Below are 23,733 nucleotides of genomic sequence, written 5' to 3'. Positions count from 1 at the left end.
CCCTTTATCACCCTTATTATAAGCGGTCCATTTAGAACCATTACTCGCGAAAATTAGACAGACACAGGACTTTAAGGGTGTAGAATATGCTGATGATATGCTACTAATGGCGGCAGATCCTCATAATACGTTGCTTGCCGCTATGCAGGAAATCAGGCAGTTTGGTACAGTTCGGTAAAGTGGCAGGATTGAAAATTAACAATACAAAGTCAGAGGTACTGAACCTGTTCCTACCAGTGGGGGAGAAGAAAAACGTGCAGCTGAGAACACAATTAGGGTGGGCGAAGGATGGGATAACGTTATCGGGAGTGACTATAACCCCCACTACAACAGTTGTGTACGAGCGTGATACAAATAAAATATCAATATCACTATAAAAGGGTTATACAAGGCTAACTACCTCCATCTGCTAAAGAGCATTGGATCACAACTGCTGAAATGGGGTCTATGCTGCACAAATACGAGTTTTAAAAGACTGGTTTTTGGGGGATACAGATACACAATGGCTTCAAATGGAGAGGGCGCTGGGATGCCAATCCCTTAGAGATGTTCACCTTAGTATGATCACAGGGACGGTAGAGCACACGTGGGATACAATAGTAAAAAAACATCACTTGAACGACATATCCTTCTCCGCTTACGCCCTTGTTTAATAACCTACAATTTACCCCCCCACCCCCGATTTAGATGCTAATGCTTTTAAACAGTGGAAGCGAGCCAGATGTGATAGATTAAGAGACATGTTCCAGGGTAAAGATGTCAAATCGTTTTTACAATGCAAACAAGAGCTTGATCTGCGAGAAACTTCCAGATTTCAGTATTTTCAAGTTAGGCACTAGATTTTAGCTCCATCTGTTAGGAAGGCTCCAGTAAGAGACCTACCTCCATTTGAGAGATTACATCTAATCCAGTTAACAAAGCCTGGATTTCGAATATATACCTCCTATTGGTAGAATCTAATACCAGGGAATCATTAAAGTATATACAACAGTAGCACAACACTTTAGGGGAGGTAATAACAGAGGAGAAATGGAAGGCTCTGTGGCATGAGATTCCAAAACTTACTAGGTCGCTTCAACGGAGTGAATTCTGGAACAAGTTGTTGGTGCAATGGCACTACACGCCTGTTAGACTGCAAAGAATGTTACCATCTGTCTCAGACAAGTGCTGGAGGGAATGTGGGGAAATTGAAACATGTCTGGTGGAGTTGTCCAGTTTTTACAGCAATATTGGGCAATAAATGCAAGGTTGAAATGTTCTCATTAAGGGTTCTCGGGACTTTAAGATCGTATCTTTTGGTGTGTATGGACAAGGACCTTAGACAAAGCTCACGACCAATCCGGAAGACGTCATATTGCAACTATCTGTTCTGCTGGGGATAGCCCAAACATAGAAAAGGAAACCACCACCACAGATTTCTGAATGGCTCTCTAAAGTATGGAACTTTTTGGCATTAAAATGGGTAACGTACTCCATACAGGGAGCTAGGGAGGAATTCACCAGAGATTGGAATGAGATCCTGAAGTACGATATATACGATTTGAGAACAACTTGCCCGATACTAAACAAACTGGCATAGCACTGTGTGGTGTCTTGCTCCCGGCTGCAGTCAGGGATAGCCACTCTGAGGTTCGCTGACCTGCCCTACCCCACTAGGACCTCACCCCTTCCACCACACGGTACAGGTAGTAATGCTCTTCTTGATGCCCGATATAGCCACAGTGAATCCCACTGAAAACCACCAACCCCTTAAACGAGTCCCACTCCACAATTGAACAACACTAACAGACAATACAAAGAAACTCCCACAATATAAAGGGACTTGCAAACTAAACAACCGCTCAGGAACCGACAAGGTCGACAAATTTGCTCAACGTCACACAAAGGCTAACGCCTCTGTGATCCAATAACATATACACCAAAGACCCAACCAAAGGAACCTGTAAGAAAAGGTAAGAAGGCATAGAAAGAACTTCACATCGGCAACCATAACACTGGGAAAAAAGCAATGCAGATAAAGAGGAAACCTCAGACTCACTGGAAGGCAGTCGCAACTTTGAACCACAACAACACATCGACAGACTGAATGAAAAACCAAAGAAGCATTACATCAAATCAGCAAGTACCACGTTTGGCACAAAGCCACAAGAATACACTACAATAAAGTAAGCACACCTCAGATTCACAGGAAGGCATTCACAACTGTGAAACAGACCAGCACATTCAAGTATTCAAAGATGTATTCAAAGGTAAACCACTAGAAGACATAGAAGCACAGAATATGCCACGCCACAGGAGAGGACGGTGTGTGAGAAACCACGGAAAAAGGACAAGCGAAATGGAATCAGACAAGACTACCACGCCATGAAACATTAATACAGCAATGGAACGCACACCCAGGGGCCCAACTGAAATAAGAGCCACCACAAAACCCAACAGAAATCACTCTACCCCAACGCCTTACCTGTCAACAGACCACCCGCCAGAGCAGCACCCAACAATCAGAAACATTAGACACATCAGCAGGATAATCGGGACTCCAAAGGGAAACATAAGAAATACAAGGAAGGAAAACAATAGGAAACAACATTTCCACTCCATGCATTACAAAAAAATAAGGGGACCATCAGCACCATCAACCTGAAACAGAAGAGGACCCAAAAGAAGACGTGAACCCAATACCAAACCTAACCGAACAACTTAATGATGAAACAGACCCTACAGAACATAACCTGCACCCCAATGACAATAATGAACATTGTCAATAAAACCACCAGAAGACACAATCAAGGACAAAACAGGCCACAATAAATAATAAAATACACTGCAACCTAATCAACGCCAGATCTATGTCCCAACACACAACATAGATCTATGATCTACTTTGCGATGGGTCATAGAAATTCTATTCATCACGGAAACCTGGCTAGCTCAAAACTACAAAGTCATTCTGCAACTTTAAGTGCATACAGGCAAACAGAAAAGGAAAAGGAAAAAGAGGAGGCAGGCTCCCTGTGGCAAGGAACATCTAAACATAAGAACAGCCAATCCGCTGAACATCCCGAACTGCAAATCCATCATCCTACACCTGACCTAAGAGCTGCAAACAAACCTCACATTTATACTCGTCTATAGACACCCAACCTACGATGCAACCTTCGTAGATACTCGTAGAAGCTGTCACTAACATGGCCATTAAGCAAGATCACCTGATCATTCTCGGCAACTTCAACATATGGTTCAAAGAGAACACAAACTCGCAGAAAACATTAACTAAACAGCTTGAGACAATGCAACTATGACAAATGGTGAAAGGAGCCACACACACAGTGGGCCATACCCTAGATGCAATCTTTGCCAATAATAATCTGATCACAACAGCCCCCAATCCAAATACCTTGTAGAGACCAACTCATAATACCCTTAGTGGTCCAAATACCATCAAAAGCATCCAACAAGTGCCAAAAATAAACCCCCGATCTGGAAAAGAAACTGGAGAATCATCAAAAGCAGTGACCTGGAGGAAAAACTAGAATCCTCAAAGCCATCGATCACCATCCTGAATGCAAATGAAATAGATGAAAGAACAGACATAATCCTAAACTGGCTATCGAAAACAATAGATAAGATCTCGCCGGAAAAACCTGTCATCCCATTGCAGAAGAAATATGTGGCTAGATGGCTCACTCCACATCTTAAAGCAATAAAAAAAACAGAAACTAGAACAAGAATGGAGGATAAGCCACGACCAAGACAAACGAATAACATATCAAAGACCGATCCGATCATACAAAGGAGAAATTCTCAAAGCAAAAAAGAAATACTCTAATGACCGGAACATGAAAGCCAACAACACTCAGAAAGAATTGTTTAACATCATAAGCGAGATAGAAAATCCTCCTAAGTGCAATAACACACCAGTCCCCTCACACAAACTATGCAATGATCTCGCAGATCACTTTAAGAGTAAAATCCCCAACATACAATGGATCATACAAAGTATACCGACCCACCCGACCATTCACCTCAACCAACCCACAACCAACAGACCAAGCTGAACGTCTATCCCTAAATCTCAAGAGAAAAACTCATCAACCTGGTGAACAAAAGCAACAAGGCAGGCTCCCCAGCTCCCTGTCCACCAGGCATCTACAAATCGATCCTTGCACAGGGAACAGCATCAGCATCAGAATACTACCTAAACCTCTTCAACCTGCCACCTTCAATGGAAAGAGTACCATGAGCCTTCAAATCAGCCTACATCAAATCACTCCTCAAAAATACGACAGGCGATATGGAACGCTCTCAAACTACAGACCCATCTCAAACATTCCATACCTAGCAAAACTAATAGAGAACTATGTTACGAACAAATACTGGAACACGTTGAAAACAACCAGTTATTAGATCAGGCACAAGTAGGCTTCAGACCCATGAGAGGAACAGAGATGGCACTACTCTTTATATGGGACGCCTTAATTACCAATGCAGACTCCTACACGAACTTGCACTGACAGTACTCGATCTCTCCACAGCATTCAACACAGTCAACCATAACACCCTTGTCAAGCGACTTGAAGACATAAGGATCGGCAACACAGCGCTCCTTTGAATTCAATCTTTCCTATTCGGAAGAACAAAAACAATATGGCTAAAACCATTCAAATCTGCACCACCGTTTGTGGAGTACCATAGGGCTCCTCGCTATCCCCACTAATGTTAAACATCTACATGACGCCCCTAATCAGCCTTATCAAAAGACACAGCCTGTTAGGCAGAATCACCTGCAGTACCCTTTGGGAACACTACAGGCAATTAGGACTACAAGCGTAAGCACAATTTCACCTTTGGTACAACAAGCCTGAACTACACAGTAAAGTGGTAGTGATGTCTGAGCAGCCAGACTTATCTCAAGAGTTTAAGTGAGCTGTAGAACAAGTTGCACAAAGGACCAACCAATACAGTGATTCAAGTAAACACTTACTCAAGGTTTCTTGGTAAAAGAATATACATTTATTTACTCAGTCAGTTATAAAACATTACACTAGCATAAGCAGCTCAATATCACACACTAATACACCACAAAAATTCAACCGTTAAGTAACTAAACAAGTTTAGCTCAAAAATGAAGTGTGAGCAAAATGGCACTTTAGATACTTAGAAAAAGACAAGGTTATAAGAATAGACAGGCCAAATACGATCATAGGCAGGGCAAAGGGTTTTAGTTAAATACAACCAGCAATTCTTCTCAACAGGCCTGGGCCAAAGTCAATGGTTCAGAGTCTTTTGTATAGGATAGCACAGTTCTTGTATATAACGGTTAAGTCTTTGCCACCGATTTTTAAAGGATTTGGCTAGGCGAAAAGTTTGACGAATGTTAAAGGAAGGACAAGCCTTCGTAGTTGAGGAAAGTTTCACACACTTTCTCGATGGCCGAAAAGATTTCCAGAGCGCGTTTGCACAGTACCTTTTTAAATGAAGAAAGCTGTAGCTGAGGCAGTTGTTCCTGGCAGTTCGAGCAGATCTCGCTGTTCCTGTGCTTCAGTCGTGGGGACAAGAGGGAGGACGTCAGGAGTTTGCTGCACTGCCCAGGGAAGAGGCCAAAAGCTGTAGCAAGACGTCGGTTTAAGGTTTGAGTGCCTTAAAGTCCCCCTGGTTTCCTTCCCTCTGGCTATCCGGTTTTCAACAGCACTCTGATGAAAATTCAACCAGAATAGGACGGTAACCTTGAAGGGCTTCTCTGTCCTCAGAGTTTCAGGCAATTCGGACCTGCAGCAGGGCTTCACCGGTCGTACAGGAGTTGCAGCAGTCCTCTTCCTTCCTCTCCTCTTCGGTTCTTTGGTTCCAGTGGTCGACTTTCCAAGTCCCAGAGACCCGCTTTTAACCGGTTTTCCCCCATTCATTCATCCTGGCTGTCACTCACCCAAACAGGGTGGCTGTCCTTGCCGGACAGTCAGCCAGCCAATCACACCAGAGTGCATTCAGGTCTCCTAGGAGACTAAGCACAGGGAGTTTCGGGAACCTCCCTCACATCCTGTCCACCCCAGACACTCTGGCACCAGAGGAGGGCTTCAGCACAGAAGCCCGCCAAAGGGCACGAACAAAGGGACCAAACCTGGTTTGGCTTGCAGAGTTACACACAAGAAGGACTTTTCCTAAAAGAAATGGTGAAAAAAGATGACCGGAGTCTGCTTTTACAGATAAGTCTGGGGCGCCATATTGAAAAGCATGGCTACCCCTGATTTTAAGCTACTGTTGTTAGCGGTCGCGAATAATCACAGCAGTTGATCTAAATCACTGCCACCAGCCATTTAAAATAGGAAAAGGTAACATTTTACAGTTACATGAGTGTTTAGACTCAGGGGAAGCTAAGCAACCCCTCCAGCACTCTATAGTAAGATAGGGTGTGCTGGGTCAGTAAATTTAAAGAGACTTATAAAGTCAATTTAACTTTACTTGTCCTGAGAGACAGTAGTCATTCTCAGGGAAGGTAGTTAAACCTTTGGGGAGTCTGAAAAGACACCCCTGTGCCACTGCACTGAAGGTGCTGTGTGACGCACAGAAAAAGATGATGCCACTGGAGTTGTTTTAAAACTCCATAACCAAAGACCACAAAAGTAAATCACACACAAAATACATGGGAAAGTGGTAAAAAAAGGCTCACACTCTTTCCAAGTAAAGAATTAAATCCTAGAAATCCAGCAAAGTTGCTGGGGGTCTCAAAAGGTAAGGGAAATTAGCACAATTGGAGAATTCTCCCTAACACAGCCTCAAATGCTACAATTACACAGACGATACCCAAAACAAAAATCAACGGCAATGATGAGCAGAACCCCATGATAACCGGCTGTCTCAATGAACTCCATCAATGGATGAACATTAATAATCTTAAAATTAACCCAGATCACATGGCCCACAGAACTGGAAACCCCACCTGATCCATCCAAAGTAGTCAAAACCCCTTGGAATGCTAATAGAGAACGAGTTAACACTAGAACCACAAGACAATGCGATAAATAAGAAATGCTTCTTCCATCTACAAACAATACTACTTTCTTTTCCTTCAGGCACAGAACACTTGCCATCATCTCCTTCATCATAACCAGTATAGACTATGACAACAGCACATACCTTGGAATGCCAGAATACTTGCTGAGGAAACTACAACAAATACAGAATGCAGCTGCCAGACTTCTCAAACTCTCCAGAAGAGACCACATCACACTAGCACTAAGGATGCTACACTGGCTCCCAGTCAAAAAATGAATCACCTTCAAAACAATATGCATAACATACAGGGCATTCTACAGCCAGGGAGCAGAATTCATACAAAAGAAAATCATCTACAAACCACCAAGAACACTTAGATCCAGCAATGACATCCACCTAGAACCTAAACACTATGCGAGAAAAAACTTGGAAGATTAGCCTTCACTTGCGTAGCAGTAGAACTCTGGAACTCCCCCCGAAAGAAATACGAACTACAGAAGACAATCTAAAATTCAGGAAACTTCAAAAATACCAGTCTCTTCAGCTGCTAAAGGATGAAAAGGCCTGAACAACATCTCTGTACCAGGAAATGAGCAAATACACGGAAAGCCCACGAAACCAGGGACTAACCGAACACACCCAACATGAACCGAGAGCAAGCAAAGGGACCTTCCCCGGTCAACACAACCCAACGTGCTAAACAATGCAAAATCCAGCAAGAGAAACCCACCAGAAAAACTCTAATTACCCAATATCATATACCTACCTGCATTTCGCCTACTCACATTGGTTAGCCTTATCTAGCATGTAGCCTAACTGTAAATTAGCCACTTCTACACGTATCCTGTATGTGTAGGTTAGCCACATTCTGCATCTGGTCTAATAGTACAGCAAATGCTTATGCTTTGTGCTGCATTCAGAGACGGGCACTAAGTAACATCTGTTTCATGCTGGGTTTGGCTCCAGGACACGGATTGTTAGGGTGGGGAATGCATGGCACTTCGATGGACTGTTGGGGGTGGGTAATGTCTCACTTGGATGGATGGTTTAGGGGTGAGAGGGGTGTTGCACTTGGATGGACGGTTGGGGGCGATAGATGTGTTGCACTTACATGGACTGCCCGGGGTGACAAATGTGTTGCACTTAAACTGATTGCTAGGGGGCAGAAACTGTGCCGCACGTGGGTGGAATGTTGGAGACCATGAATGTGTCTCACCTGAATGATTTCCTGGGCATGGTAAATGCATCGTACTTGAATGAACAGTTTGGGGTGGGAAATGTAATCGCATTTGGACAGATTTTTAGGTGTAGCTAATGTATTGCCTCTAACTAATGTGAAAAACCTGAGGCCACCCTCACTTCTTCTCCCCCCGGATCCTTCTCTCAGGAAGTCAGGCAAAGGCCATCGCTTTTGCATCCCGAACCTGGCGGAGGATATGTAAGGGATGATCACCTGGGTGGAGGGAACTTGGGAAGTGGGGAGAGGACGTCCTTAGGTGAGACATGGTATCCCCCTTTCAGAATGAACCCTCTATCCCTCGAGCATTTGTAGGCTACTGTCAGCCCTTTTCCCTTTCTTTCCCCTAAAATGTCCCACAAAAACATCACGTTAATACTGGGACAAGGAAGAGACCAACTAGGAGGGTACATCCTTATTTGGGTAAAACCAGTATAAATCAGTCTTATATTGCTAATAAAGACACTTCCTTTGATTCAAACCTACCCAAACACCACTCTGGTATGGTGTCGAGGAAGAGGCCTATGGAGGATTTCAGTTGGAACAAGCAAGCATGTCCAGCTAATTGGTTTCACCATGGTCAGGCAATTGAATTCAATGACCCGAACCTGCAGTCATTTAACATTCTCAAGGTGTGCAAAAATGGTTACCGCCCAGCACAAAGGGAGAGACGGCTTGGAAAGAAAGAAACAGGCTGGAGAGGAACGGACTGGAGAGGAGCTGTGCCGAGCAGGAGTGAGAGAGAGAGAGACGCTGAGGGCAAGGCTGGCCATGAGAGGGTCTAGAAATCCTGCCCTCCCTGTCAGGTGCATGCAGCAGGAGCTGTAGGATGCTGAAGCCTTCCGGTTGTCGCAGGATTTCAGGAGAGTGTGAGGTGCTCTCTGTAGCTGACGTAGGAGAAGAGCAGAGACTCCAGGAGAGCGAGCATTGCTGGCTGTGGCTACCACAATAGAGGAGTGGAGGGAATAGTTGCCGAAATGCAGAGGGAGCTGCTGTAAACACCCAGTGAGTGAAAAAAGGGAAACACTCTTACCGGGGGGCACTCTGGGGACTGGAACAAGCATGTTTGAATGCCGAACAAGCTGACATTTGTTATAAACATTTTAGAAAGCTGAAACAAGTCATTTTGAATACCGGACAAACTGAAAGACATTGTACGCACTTTTGAATGCCACACAGAACAAAAACAAGTTGTGAGTACTTGTGAATGAAGTAAAAGCAAGATGGTGCAAATAGCAGATACCACAGAATGAATTGTGTGAGAAAGAGGTGGCAGCAAAGCCAAAAGAATACCAAGAAGAGTGTAAAATGAGAAACTAAGTATTGGCCAAAGCTACAGGAGTTCAAAGAACTGCAGGTTAAGAGGAAACCTGTGTTTGCAAGAGCCAGTAGAATACAGAAAGTGTCACAAAGTGCATAAGGGTATTGGTTGTGTGACTTGTAATGGGTGGACAGCGTGGTCCGACAACTGAACCTAGACTGAGTGCCCACCCTATGGAAAGAGCCAATGAAAGTAAATATAAAGAAGCTTGGATTTTGCAACAGCAGCTTATGTGACAGTGAAGTCAAGAAACAGACTTACCCATTTGAACCAGTGAAAAGTATTGATGACAAAAGATAGGGGAAGTGTTCAAGGAACTGTGTTGTTTTGAAAAAGCTGGAAGATTTGAACTTGTATTGTTTTGGAAAAGCTGGAATTGAACTATTGAATCGAACCTCGAGACTTTGTGAACTGTTTTGATCTTGGGGAAGGGGCAGCCGATTACAACAAAGAGCAGGAAGAAGCTCAGAACTTTATTTTGAGCACTATTAATTTTGCTGCTGACATCCCTGCACATTGTATACAGTTAGTTATGAGGGCAAATATAGGTTTTGGACACAGATAGACTTTTGATTCTGACTTCCTGACACAGAGTATAATAGCTTTCTTTAGGTAGGGACATTGCACCTTATCATAGGGCAAGCTAGGCCTTGCTGCATCCTGCCTTTTAATTTAATAAAGCCTTTTGAGAACCAATCTTGAACCTGTTGTCTGTGTCTCCTTCATGATGCCTTCACACTAACCATACTAAAAACTCACCTTTCTGCATACGCACCCTCAAACTCTGAACTAAAAACAACCATACGTCTATCGCATCACACATCGCAAGCAATTTACAACACCTGACATGAAAACAAACTGTATACAATCACACCTCAACACCACATGGCGGCTACCAACCGAAAACGCACCAACACTCATTGGCCAGGTACTCCGAACTGAATCTGCCAACAGCACATCAAAGCTTTCTTGCTCTTCTCCCTCTTACTCCCACTAACAAACCCTGCAACCGCAACCCTCCTTCCATTGCAGACGTGGCAGAGCGCACAGAGACTGCGTAAGTGGCAACAGTGCGTGGTACAAGACTCATTAACAGACTAATGATTCTGTTTGGTGTTCCCTACATGTGATCTAGCATGAATTCACCACACTTTGTCATAATTATTTTTTGGAGACTACCACAATATTTGTAACTTGTCCCGAAGCCAGGGTTGATTGGTGTTAGACTGCACAGTATTGCATCACATTTTGCAATATTTCCTAGAGTAGGACCTTCAGGATGCTTTTTCTTACCCGGGGACTACTCACACCATTTCTTCACTCAGCAGCAGCTGGCAAATTCCTAAGGTGGAATGGTTGGTCACTGGCTGTGGCATCTTACCTTGATGTTTGGGGGATTTTATGAACAGCAACTCAATGGGCCTCATTATGAATGTGGCGGTAAGGCAACAACGGCACCGGTAGTGCTACCGGTGCCGTTGTTACCATACTGCCACATTACGAGTTCTGCTCGCAGGTGACCAGGTGTGCAGACTGGCACCCGCAAGCAGAACTCATGATTGCACCGGCACTGTTATAAACGGTGCTGGTGCAACCATGCTCCCCATCCCCATTCTGCCCAATAGAATGGGGATCGGGAGCCCACCCACACCGGCACCCGCGAATGGGCAATTACCGGCCCATTTATCTCGTAATGGGCCGGTAATGGCCCATTCGCAGGAGTCGGTGCCGGTAGCGAGTTTGGCAGTAGCCGTGCCCTTAATAAGGGCACGGCTACTGCCAAACTCGTAATTAGGCCCAATGTTTATTTGCCACTTCACTTGCATTTGTATTTTATTCGTGTGTGTTGATCTGTATACTAATGTATTTTTATTTTGTGTTTTTTCTTGTCTTCATTTTCTTTTACTTTGACATATCCATGATGACTTAATTTATGGTCTCAATGGTTGTTTCTTGTTTTCTTATTCTTTTTCCTTTACGCTTTATTGGATTCATATTTTATATTGCATTCATGCTTACCACTTCCCTTGTGCATGTAAAATGTAAATGTTTTGGTTTGACAATGTACACACATGTTCTAATATTCCAACAATATGTATACAACCTAGAAAAAGACCCAGAGGGTCGAAACCCGTGTGGGCGGTCCGACTTGTATTGGTATTTTTACCCCAAGCGTGTATTAGTATTTAATAAATTAATTCCAAGACAGTGCTGTGAGACAGTGTTTCTCTCAATAGTGTTTGCTTTTGAGTCCGGTTGGGCACCAGAACTCACCCACACACTGTCACCTGCAGCTGTCTGTTTTTTCCAATGCATGGTCATTACTGCACTTTAATACTGTGTTAGCGTGGGTGATCCAGCTTCTAAGTGCCCAACCCTTGTTTTGATATAGATTAAAAGGAAGCAAGAGCTAATTTAGGAGAGAAGTGAGAGAGAAACGGAAGAAAGGTAGAGAGACAGACAGGGCGAGTTCCAAATAAACATGAAAAAAAGAGGCAGCACAAACGAGAAGGAGCTAAGAGAGAAGAGAATGGAGAATGAGAAGGAAAGGGGAAGGGAAAGAGAATGTACCATTAAGGAGACTGAAATATATGGTGAGAATAAGAGGGTGGTACAAGAACTAATGGTGACACGTAGGATGCCAGCAACCCCTCTTCAAGTACACTTACGATGGAGTTTATGTGGCCACTTAAATGGAAATCTCTATTTAGGCTTAGGGTCACTGGGTGTCAGATTATGTCTACCTGCAAGAGTCAAAGGTGTATGTTAAATATAAGAACGCTTACCAAAATGTCATGTTGGACCAGTTCTCGCTTTAGAAGTGCAATCTCCTTCTCCAGATTTTTTACAGCCCGCTGCAAAGATAAAAACAAAGAAAATGTGGATATTGTTAATATTTTACATCTAAATAAAAGTAGGAACACATATGAAAATGTAGGGTTTTGTGTGATCCTCAACTTCATATCCTGTTAGGATAGTTCATTATATGATTTGCTAATTAAAAGCTTTAATACTTTAAAAAAAAGTTTTTTTGTTTTATGGTTTTACAAAAAAAGGAAAACCTTTCACAAAATAAAGAGACATTAACATGAATATAAAACATACATCTCCATCTCATCTCTTGACACTTGATTTAAAACTAAACCCACGTTTTAAATTTACAGCAATTCATAATATATATCTATAACACTTAATTTATCTTAAACTATGTGAGATAAAGTGCAGTGCAGCAGTGGTTAGTGAATTGTAGTTTCCTGTTAAAACTTGATTCCAAAAATGTATATTTGTTAATGTACAAGTATCCTAGACAAAACATGCAAACAATAGTTCCCATTGCTGCTGCAGCATAGGGCACTATATTAAGTATTCCAGCGTCTCAACTATTTGAGGTAGGTAACAAGATCTACATATTGTAAGCTCCCTAGGAAGCCTGGCACCCATCACTTCTGTTGTTAAAAAAAGATTAAATGGTAAGCTTGTGAAATCCTGCCACCCATTTCGATCAGGAAATTTATATAGGTATTTCTCTAGATGATTTAGAGGCTTTGGCACCCTAGGAGAATAGGAGAATACTTTATAATCCCTGGCAATCAATTGCACCAATCCATTCAATTAATTCGAAGATGGCCGCCCAGACAACGTCGGCGGAGACCATCTCAATTCTCATCTTCCCGCCCAGCACGATATTAAATTGACCTTCACAATTCGGTCAATTGTGAAAAGGTCAATTGTAATTCGAACAGTTGTAAAACAAACAATTTGTATACAACCGCTCAGCACAGCTGATTGGCTCCGTGCCAATATTTACTTTCGTGCCCTGGACCGGAGGCGGAAGCCGGCCGTTCCAGCAAGGGCCGCAACAATAAGGGCCTGTCTGCGCCCGTCCGTGGTGTGACGGCAAGGGCACTGCAGCTACCTCATCACAGCTGACCCATGCATAGACTACGCTTTACTGCTGCTCTCAATTAGTCATTGCTGTAAGCTGTAAGTAAATGCACACTGTTATGCATGATGCACGCTGCTTAGCCCCATATGCACCTGCTGTATACCAACATAGAGAGACAGCACCAAATACAATGCTTGTACTATATTGTGCATCTCCAAAGATAGCGTTAGGGCACCTATGTATTATCATGGCACATCTTTCTATGTAATAGCTCCTTAGCCACAAATGAATACTATATGGTTCTAAAGTGCTCCTTGAAGTATATAGCCAAGGGCTGTAGCCTACCCCAAGGTGTCTAAACAGTGCCAACCATATCTAGCATCAGTTACAACTATATTACTGTCACTAACAGAGTCGCAGCCCATTGCAAACAAGTAACTATGCAAGGCTGGTTAATCCTCACAATGTTCCTATTCTGCATCATTGCCAGAGACCTTCCATGTACAGGAACCCACTACCTAGCACATCCTAATGGCCTTAGTAAACTAGCCTGCCCAAGACACTTCCCCATCCCTTGTCCCACCCCATTCCTCCCCAATACAAGCCCATTCCAGCCCCCCACAACCATAACAACCACTATACCATCCAAAGCAGTTACCCAAGCCCCAGATGCACCCCTACTCCTAGCATCGCTACTACAAATACAAAGCTTATAAGGAAGTCCTACCCGAGCCAAGGCACACTTAGATGCTACCGCCTCAGATCACGGACACAAACTTCCCCACTTAAGTACACCAATAGCACACCCGATAAATTGAACCCACTGCCGTAAAATGCCAGGAATTACCGGCTCAGAGCACGGACAATGAAATGCAGTTCTACAGCTGATCCACCAGCAGCAGAGCCCACCTCGTTCAGGCCCATATGCGACTACCCAGGCTTTTCTCCCCAAAGGACAGTCCTAAATACCACTAAGGCCCAAATCACCTTACACAGCCTTAGAAAGGCACAGCCACCACTAAACCGGCAAACTCAATCCTATACGAATCTCAAAACAACGCTCATCAACGCACACTCCATAGCGGCCCACCCCACAGAAATACATGATTATATCATTGATCAGGAACTTGACTTGTAAATAGTGACAGAAACCTGGCTTCACCAAGCCTCAGGCCCGATACTTACTATCGCCATACCACCTAACTACACTATACTTAGGTCTGACAGAATCAACTCAATTGGAGGAGGAGGCGCCATCATAGCCAAAAACCACCTCCAAATTAGAGCCTGCCCCCTTGACAATGTAGACGGTTACGAAATGCTACTCACTAAATTGGCCACAAACAACAAAACTACTATCAATATAGTCACTATATACAGAACTCCAAATAATAACTCTCAACCTGATCTAGATATACCACTGCTACTAACGCCCCTAATCAAACCCAAGACTAAATGTATCGTACTTGGAGACCTGAACCTCGGTTTCAATGACACTCTAGATCATAAAGCAGAGGCCCTTCACAACGCCCTCAAAGACATACTATTTGTACAACTAGTTAATGCACCAACCCACTCCAAAGGAAGAACATTGGATTGGGTACTATCTCTTAACACCGCAGTCTCAATAGAAACTATAACCCCCCCTAATACGGACTGACCACCTTGCCATCAACTTTACAATTGAGTGTAACAAACTCGAATCACCTAAGTCCACCACTTTAGACACCTACGCAACCAGAAATATCTGAACCCAATTTTTAAAAACTCGCTCACAGAGACATTAATCACTAATGATAACCCTTGCTCACTAGCAGACACCTATTACAATTGCCTCACTAACACAATAGATGCCTTAGCTCCCTGCATTACCAAAACCAGAAGAGCGGATAAAAAACCTCCTTCTGGTTTGACGAGGAACTGGTAGCTCTCAGGCGAACTAAACGTGCGCTTGAACACAGACACAAGAAATCCTGTACTATTGAAACATTCAATGCCTACAACACAGCAAACAAAACCTACAAAGCAGCCATCACTGCTCATAAAGCTGCTGCCCTTAACAACATGATTATGAATGCAGCATCTGATGCAAAAGAACTATTTTCCATCTTCAAAGAACTGGAAAACCCCATCCCTATCACCAACCCGGTTAAACCGAGCAAAGAATGGTGTACTACCATCCAAGACGCACTGGCCGCAAAAATCAAATTACTACAAAACAAAATAGTCACGAAAAGAACAATCCTAGCAGAAAAACCTACCAAGACAGAATTAACTAGCAACACCATAGAACGGAAGACCCCAACCTTCCATTTCTCGCCAGTCTCCCAAGAAATAGTCTTCAATACAATAGGGAAATTGAAAGCGTCTAGTTGCAAAGGGGACAATTTCCCAGCACATCTAGTCAAACTATGTGCCCCCACCCTTACCCCCATTATTACTAACTTCATTAATGCTTTCTTCAATACGAATCTGGTCCCAGCCAGCATCAAAGAAGCCTGGGTCACACCCTTACTAAAAAAAACAACCCTGGACCCTCTTATCACAACAAATTATAGGCCCATAACCACAGTCCCTTTCCTTCTCAAAATCATAGACAAAATAGCGTATCATCAAATTCAAACCCATCTCGAACAGAACAAACTCCTAGGAGATAGACAATCCGGCTTTAGACCCAACCACAGAACTGAAACTGCTCTCACCGACCTAAAAATCCAAATAGACACCATCAGAGACGCAGGAAAAATGGCTATATTGTTGCTACTGGATCTGTCAGCAGCATTTGATCTAGTAGATCATGATATACTTTGCAAAACATTAGCTAAAGACTTTAGCTTCTCCAACAACGCCACCCTCTGGGTCAAATCGTTTCTTTCTGAACGTACATCCAGAGTCGCCACTGGCACAGAGGCAGCAGACCCCATAGTCGTCCCCATCGGAGTACCCCAGGGCTCTTGCCTCTTCCCAACCCTCTACAATGCCTACACCAAACTTCTATTCTCAGCACTTGACAATATGGGTGTCATTGACATGAATTTTGTAGATGACACCCAGATCCTTATTCCCATCTCAGGGGACTATACCCAAGATACCCAAACTATTAACCAAATCTACGCTATCATACAAAACTGGATGGCACTAAATAGTCTCTGTCTCAATGATGAGAAGACAGAGATCCTCATCGTAGGATCCCAAGCTAGATTAAGCTCTCTTCACACGGACTACTCTGACATCAACATTGACGGCACCCGGATACCAGTACTTAAACAAGTAAAACCCCTTGGTGTCTATCTAGATGCTAACCTCACTATGAGCAAGCACATCTCATCCCTCTCCTCCTCCACAGCATACACAGTCAAACTCATTACCCTCAGCCGCCAACTCATGACTCCTACCAATTGCATAACCCTAGGTAGAGCCCTGATACTAACTAAGCTCGATTATTGCAATGTGCTTCTACTAGGAACTTCCAACGCCAACACAAGCAAAATGCAACTGCTACAGAATAAAGCATTAAGAGCAGCGCTAGGTATCAAAAAATCAGAGCACATCTCTCACATCAGGAGAGAAAACCACTGGTTACCTGTCAAAGCCAGAATCATTTTCAAAACTCTATGGCCCTCATTACGACCCTGGCGGAAAGCGACTGACCGGACCGCCACAGCGTAAATAGCGTTTCCGCCATTGCACGAAGGAGCAAAGTGCGGCCCATTCCGACCCATCGGGCACGAGCACCACGCCATGGCGGAAGTGCAAAGTCCGCGATGGCGGAAATGACCCCAAAACGGCCCACACCGCCGCCGTACGGCGCCCTAGGTGCAATACCGCCACCCATCTCAGCGGACACCGCAGTGAGCGCCAACCGGAAAGTACGGTGACCGTAAATATACGGAAACGGAAGTAAAAACATGGGCCCGGAACGGGAAACATCCCGCCGTACACCTATAAAACCACAAAATCCACACAACCACTAAAAACACTACCCTGAGACACACCCCAACCCGTCATCCACCCTAGTGAAAACAATCAAAATGGGAAAAGTAGTGAAGAAAGCGTGCGACCGCAAGCGGCAGGTCCACTTCTCCCGTGAGGAACTCACCGTGCTAACAGAGACCCTCCAGGAGAATGCTGCCGTCGTCTTCTCCACGCAAATGACCAGGACGGCACTTGCGAACAAGAAGGCCATATGGGCTCTGGTGGCACAGCGGGTAAGTGCGGTGGGGACCGCACCCCGCAACCCACAGCAATGCAGAAAGCGATGGGACGACCTGCGGATACGCGTCCGTAGCATACTGTCTGCCAACCGCAACATTGCCACAGCCACCGGGGGAGGTCCTGAATCACCCATCAAGTTGACCCCCTGGGAAGAAATCTGTGCCTCCACCATTGGAATGGAGACCATAGAGGGAGTCGGAGGGATGGAGAAAGGAGTGCAGACATCCGAAGATTCAGGTAGGTGGGCCAAATAAAACAATGCTAAATCCACAATGTCCAATCATGTGAAGTACCATGTGTCCACATAGTGCAACAGAAACACATGTCCAGGAGAACGTCCACACACATCGGCCTGATAGCGCACTTTAAAACTCACAATAAATACATAAATAATTAAAAACCCCTAAAACACCCACTACACGTGCAGCTGGCACACCCTAACTGCAGGCTGCCAAACAACTGCACCCTCACTCCACACACAAATGAAAGCACCTCCAAGGCCCCGACCCAAATCACCCTCAGGTACCACCCCAATGCATGTGATACAATGCCATTCCAATTCCCACAGATCCATTATTAACCCTCGCCCTCCTTTACTCCACCACAGGGTCCGATCCAAACGACGAGCATCAGGACACCCCTACCAGCACACCTGCAAAGAGGGCCAAGACCAACGGCCAAAGACCCTCCACCTCAGCTGCACGCATCAAGACACGGCAGCAGCACAAATCAGGTGGCAGCACAGAGGAGGGAACATCAACAGGCACCCCAGCAGCCAGCATGCCCACAACACCACCACCACAGGTCCCCCCAACGGATGCCACAGAAGGCACTGCCTCTGGTGGCAGCAGCACCATAGGTGACACCCCATTGATGGCAGCATGCTCCGACACAGAAGACGGGGATGTCGAAGTCAGATCCATCCATGACCTGTCCCAATCCCCCTGTCTGTCCCATCCCGTACAACATGAGGATACCACGCAGGGGCACCCACAAGACGACGACTGGCCATCCCCCACAAGCCCTGTGGCAAGGCAACATGAGGTCACCAGCCCCTCTGTGACACCCCCGCAAATGGCCATGGCCCAGCAGAGGCAACAGTCCCTCGACCAGTTAATCGTGCAACAGCAGCAACTGGCCACGCTCCTCAAGGACCATGCCGATGAATGTGGGGGCACTAAGGCAGACATAGAAACATCAACTGAGACACTTAGGGCAGAAATGGAGAGGAGTACAGAGACACTAAGGGCACAAATGGAGAGTAGCACCGAGAGCCTGAGAGTCCAAATGGAGAGTAGCACCGAGAGCCTGAGAGTCCAAATGGAGAGTAGCACCGAGAGCCTGAGAGTCCAAATGGAGAGAAGCACCGAGAGCCTGAGGGGGGAACTGCATGCGACGTCCAAAGACGTATGTGCCGAACTTGCCGCAGTGCGCCGTGTGCTCACTGAGCTCTCACAAACCCTTAGGGACATGCATGGACGTGAGCAGGCAGAGACATCATCCGTTGCAAGTTCCGTCCAGGGCAGCCCCCAACGTAGATCCGGGAGGAACCTGCGCTCCACAGGCAGGGGTGCCCCTGATACCCGCAGAGGGGGCTTGCAATAGCGACTGCCCACTGACAATGAGCATCTTTGGACACTGGTGTTCGGGGGGGAGGTAGGAGGGTGGAGGGGGTGTTTTGGGCTCACTTGGGTGGCGGGTCGATAGGGTGTTCAACATGATATCACATATGCCATAAACAGTGCACGAACAACCAATGAGATGTGTGGACAATTATCTTTGTGTACTAGGCCATCATAGGCGTACAGTCCATATTGTGCATGTACCAGACACACACAGTGCCACGAGTACCGTGTCCATGTATCAGCCACCAGGCGTGAGTGCTAGAAGCATGCATCAATGAGATGCTGACGAATGTCACGGCCCTCCTGTGCCTCGCAGACTCCTTGAGGTGCTGCCACATCCCCACCCTCATCATGACCATCATCAGGTGCTTGCAGTTCTGCGTCAGGGGGCATGGGCACATTTCTACGTACGCACATGTTGTGGAGCATGACACATGCCATGACCATCTTTGCAACCTTCACATGGCGGTACAGGAGTGCCCCGCCAGACCTGCTGAGGCAGCGGAAACGAGTCTTCAGTAGGCCGAATGCCTGTTCAATGACTACACGGGTACGTGAGTGGGCATGGTTGTAGTCCTCCTCATGCTGGTCCCGTGGGTTCCGGACTGGTGTGAGGAGCCATCTCTTCAGTGGATATCCAGCATCACCTGTATGTGGACGATAAACGTATGATGTGGAATGCCATTGCTACGTACGCACACCCCCCCCCCTTCCTGCCAGGTCATTGCCGAATCACATACCCCACATTATCATGCATGTAATGAGACTCACCGAGTAGCCAGGATCTGTTCCCTGCGTGTCGCTCCATGTAGCGTGGTATTGTAGAGTTCCTCAAGACCATAGAATCATGGGTTGATCCAGGGAATCGGGCACAACAATGTGTAATGATCCTGTTGGAGTCACACACCATTTGTACATTCAGGGAATGAAATTGTTTTCGGTTGCGGTACTGGGCCTCCATGGCATGTGGGACGACCAATTCCACATGGGTGCAGTCGATGGCACCAATGCAACCCGGTATGCCGGCAAGTGCATGGAATCCCACTTTTGTGTTGGTAATTTCCTGCTCCGAGCGTGGTAGAGAGATGTAGTCGTCTGCGTGCTGCAGGAGGGCATCGAGCACTTGCAATAGTGTCCGTGAGAACAGTGGCTGAGAAATGCCATGCAACTGTCCGACTGTGTGCTGGTAGGTGCCTGTGGCCAGGAAGTGTAGTACAGACACCACCTTCAGTAGGGGTGGGATGGCGGTTGGGCTATCTATCATGCTGACAAGGTCAGCCTGTGTCATGTCCACAATGGCGGTTATGGTGTCCCGGTCCAAACGGTAGAGGGTGTGGATCTGCTCATCAGTGAGGTTGAACGGATGTGCTCGGAGGCGTGGGATTGCGGGCTGCCTGCGTGGTGGTAGTGGCTGTGCTGGCGGCCCTTGCTGGCCCTGCCTTGGCCTCCTCCTCCTCCTGCGTCCCCTCCGTGCGGCCGGTTGTAGTTGGTGTTCGTCTTCTTCTTGGAGTTGGAGTACTTGCAGTGCTATCAGGTCCCCCAGGGCCAACATCGCGAGTCCTGCCGGTAGCATTTCGGAGTGGGTGTGGTTGTGGGAGGAGACTGGGTGTGCAATTTATGTGTCTTCAGGCTGTATGGCCTCCACCTGTGGTGATTCATTCCACCTGTGCAAGCTGCTCTCCCCTTTGGCCGAGCACGTCCCGCACACAACGCTGCAATTCGAGTAATGGCATCTTGCTATAGCAATCATGTATTTGTACCCGATGGCCGTGTAACATTTGTTGATATGTACATTCCATTGTTTCGCATACAATCTTTGCAGTCGCGAACAGACTTGTGAAGGGTCAGTGGAACGTAGTACTCGAGTAACGGTGGGCCCTCATGCATCACTGTACCGAGTTGCAACGACGGGCGGGGCGTCCCATTTGTGAGTGAAGGCAGTTGCCATTTTCACACACAGCCGCACTAGATGGATTAATTTGTGATTTCAAACGGCCACAGATGCCTTTTCGACGTGATGTTGCAAATGAGGAATTCGAAGGGCGGCGCTTTCGGTTTTCAGCTAGCGGCGAGGAGATGCCCACAGGTCTGACTGCAAATATAACGTTCTATTGTTCAATGTCCTTGAGACAGGGGCCATGGCGAGGATGCAATGATTGATATGAATAGTTTGGGATGCGCAATAGCGACGTGGGCGATGAGGCCGGACGTTCCCAAATACATGTTACTTCACAACACTGGAATTACGGCCTGGGGCACAGTGGATTTTGCAGGCTGCATAACGCACAGACTCAATGGATATTTCTAATGTTATGTGAGTAAATATTCAGGCGTTTTAATCCCGGGATGAGGGAATGATGAATGGATGCATGGGCAGATGATTTGATACAGAGTTTGCCATGTACAGGGCTTCTTGGAATCTATCCGCCTCCCCTGCGCTATGTGATGCAGGGCTGCCATAGTGGGACCATCGTCTATCTGGCCTTGTTGAGCCCTCCCTGTCTCGACGCGCCTTCAGACACTTGTGTCCATGCACGTTACCAATCCCATCTGATGGATTCTGTTTTAACAGACGCATGCACTGGTACACTCGTTTGTGATGGTGTTTGCACCTCGATATAGATGGTTATGAGTCGCAAGTGGTTTTGGGGTGGTGATGATCCTTTGGAGTGGGCTAGCATGCATATGGCTGTGGATTTAGTGTGATCATTGGAGTGAGTTGTTGGAATGTAGTTCTGATGGCCATTCTGTTCTTTTTCTTTTCTTTTGGTTGACAGGTATCTCCTCCCCTTTTGCCACTGCCATCTGTATGCCACTCCTGCAGATGGCTTTTACTCCCGACACCTGCTGCTTCGTGTTAATCAGTGGAGCAGCATTACGATCTTATGGGACGATCGCCAATGGGCCACATGCCCTTACGCAGTACTAGTGGCTCGGAGCAACATTTCGGCCTTTCAGCTGGACTAGTGCCTCCCCATTGGGACGGCCCTGCGGTTCTGTGCGCTTCCATGTTGCCTTTTCGTACGTGAATGTGGCTCTGTGTACCATGATGGAACAGGGCGTCACACAAGTAGTAGCTGGTCATTTCTTGCGGATGCAGCACACAATGGTGAAATGTGTTTTGGAGTTCATGGCCTAATGGCTGTATGGGCTTGGTGATTTTGGTGTGCATTAAATTTCTATTCTGATATGGGCCGTGTAGCGTTCTTCTTTGCGAGTGATGTGGCATATTCCTATTTGGGGAGCGATGTTTTGTGAGGAGACCTGCATTGGGTTCCAGCTTCGGAGTTTAGTTGCGTGGTACTGTGCTGGGCGCGTTTGCCTACGTAGCCCAGTGAGGTCAGGGATGGGGGCTGCCAATATGACTGTTTGAATGTTGTCATGCTCAGGGGCGGGGGATTGGGTTTTGTGTGACAGATGCCGGTCAGCCAGGTGGACTGGTGGAATGATGTGATTTTCGGAATATTGCTGGTCACAGGTGCCTGTGTTTGCGTGCGTTTCTTGGGGGGGGACTGTGGTCATGTCCATTGGAATGGCTTCTGTATTCGTGCCATCTGTGCCCTGCAGCTCCCATTGGCCCCTCTTGTGTATCTTTTGTTCGTTGGCATGCATGGGTGACTTGTGCATTTCACTGGTTGCATTGTGACTTCATTGCACCTACGGGGAGTTGTACTTTGTGGGCAGGGAGCGGTGTACAGGCACTCAGTGGGGCCGTTTACGGTTGATTCGCGATGCCGTACTTCTCACCATGGCGGAATGGTACTTTCCGCCGTGCTTGATGGCGTTAGGTACATGTCCGCTAGGGTCGGAATTCGCGTACCCTTGCGCCATGGTGGTATTTACGGTTTGGCATGGCGCGCGCGCGCGTACTTGGTGCAATTAGCGTTGGCGTTCACTACGGTGTCGCTAATGGCTTCGTACTTTGCGGTGACGGGTCATAGTCGCACCGAGCGCTATTCGATGGCGGTATTGCATTTCCGCCATCGTTTTTCGATTTCCGCCAGGGTCGTAATGAGGCCCTATGTGTTGTACACAAATGCATCACCAATAAAGCCCCCAGCTACCTCAACAAGGCCATTAAGAAAGAAATACCTAGCAGAGTACTGAGATCTAACAACAAGGCTTTACTGGAAATTCTGCAGTATAAAAGTACCAAAGCAGGAGGGAACAGCTTCAGAGTCCTCGCCCCCACCCTATGGAATTCCTTACCACTCAGAATTAAAAATGAGGCAACAATGGCAAGTTTTAAAAAAGCGCTCAAAACTTGGCTATTTAACCAATACTGAGGGTCCATGACCCCCCACCCGCTTCCTGTCTACACAGGGCCACCCTCATTTCCTTGATGCATACATAGCCGCCCTAATACATGTAACTAATTGTAACTAAATATTTGTTTAGAGCCATATTGGCCTTTTGTTTTATTTGCACAAATGTAACATTGTTCAATTTATGCACAAGA

The 23,733-nt window shown here is 46.1% G+C and overlaps 1 protein-coding gene across 1 annotated transcript in view; it reads right to left on the bottom strand.

Annotated features, from left to right (window-relative positions):
• Positions 1-23,733, bottom strand: part of KIF9 (kinesin family member 9) — a 1,188,236-nt gene that overhangs the window by 495,838 nt on the left and 668,665 nt on the right. The window contains exon 11 of the mRNA XM_069645790.1: positions 12,335-12,403. Coding sequence (XP_069501891.1) covers positions 12,335-12,403 — 69 coding nt within the window. The remainder of the gene's footprint in view (positions 1-12,334; positions 12,404-23,733) is intronic.

The sequence above is a fragment of the Ambystoma mexicanum genome, chromosome 2p, assembly GCF_040938575.1.
Source record: "Ambystoma mexicanum isolate Mex_15411 chromosome 2p, UKY_AmexF1_1, whole genome shotgun sequence".
NCBI lineage: Eukaryota > Metazoa > Chordata > Amphibia > Caudata > Ambystomatidae > Ambystoma > Ambystoma mexicanum.
This window is presented reverse-complemented; position numbering and strand designations above follow the sequence as displayed.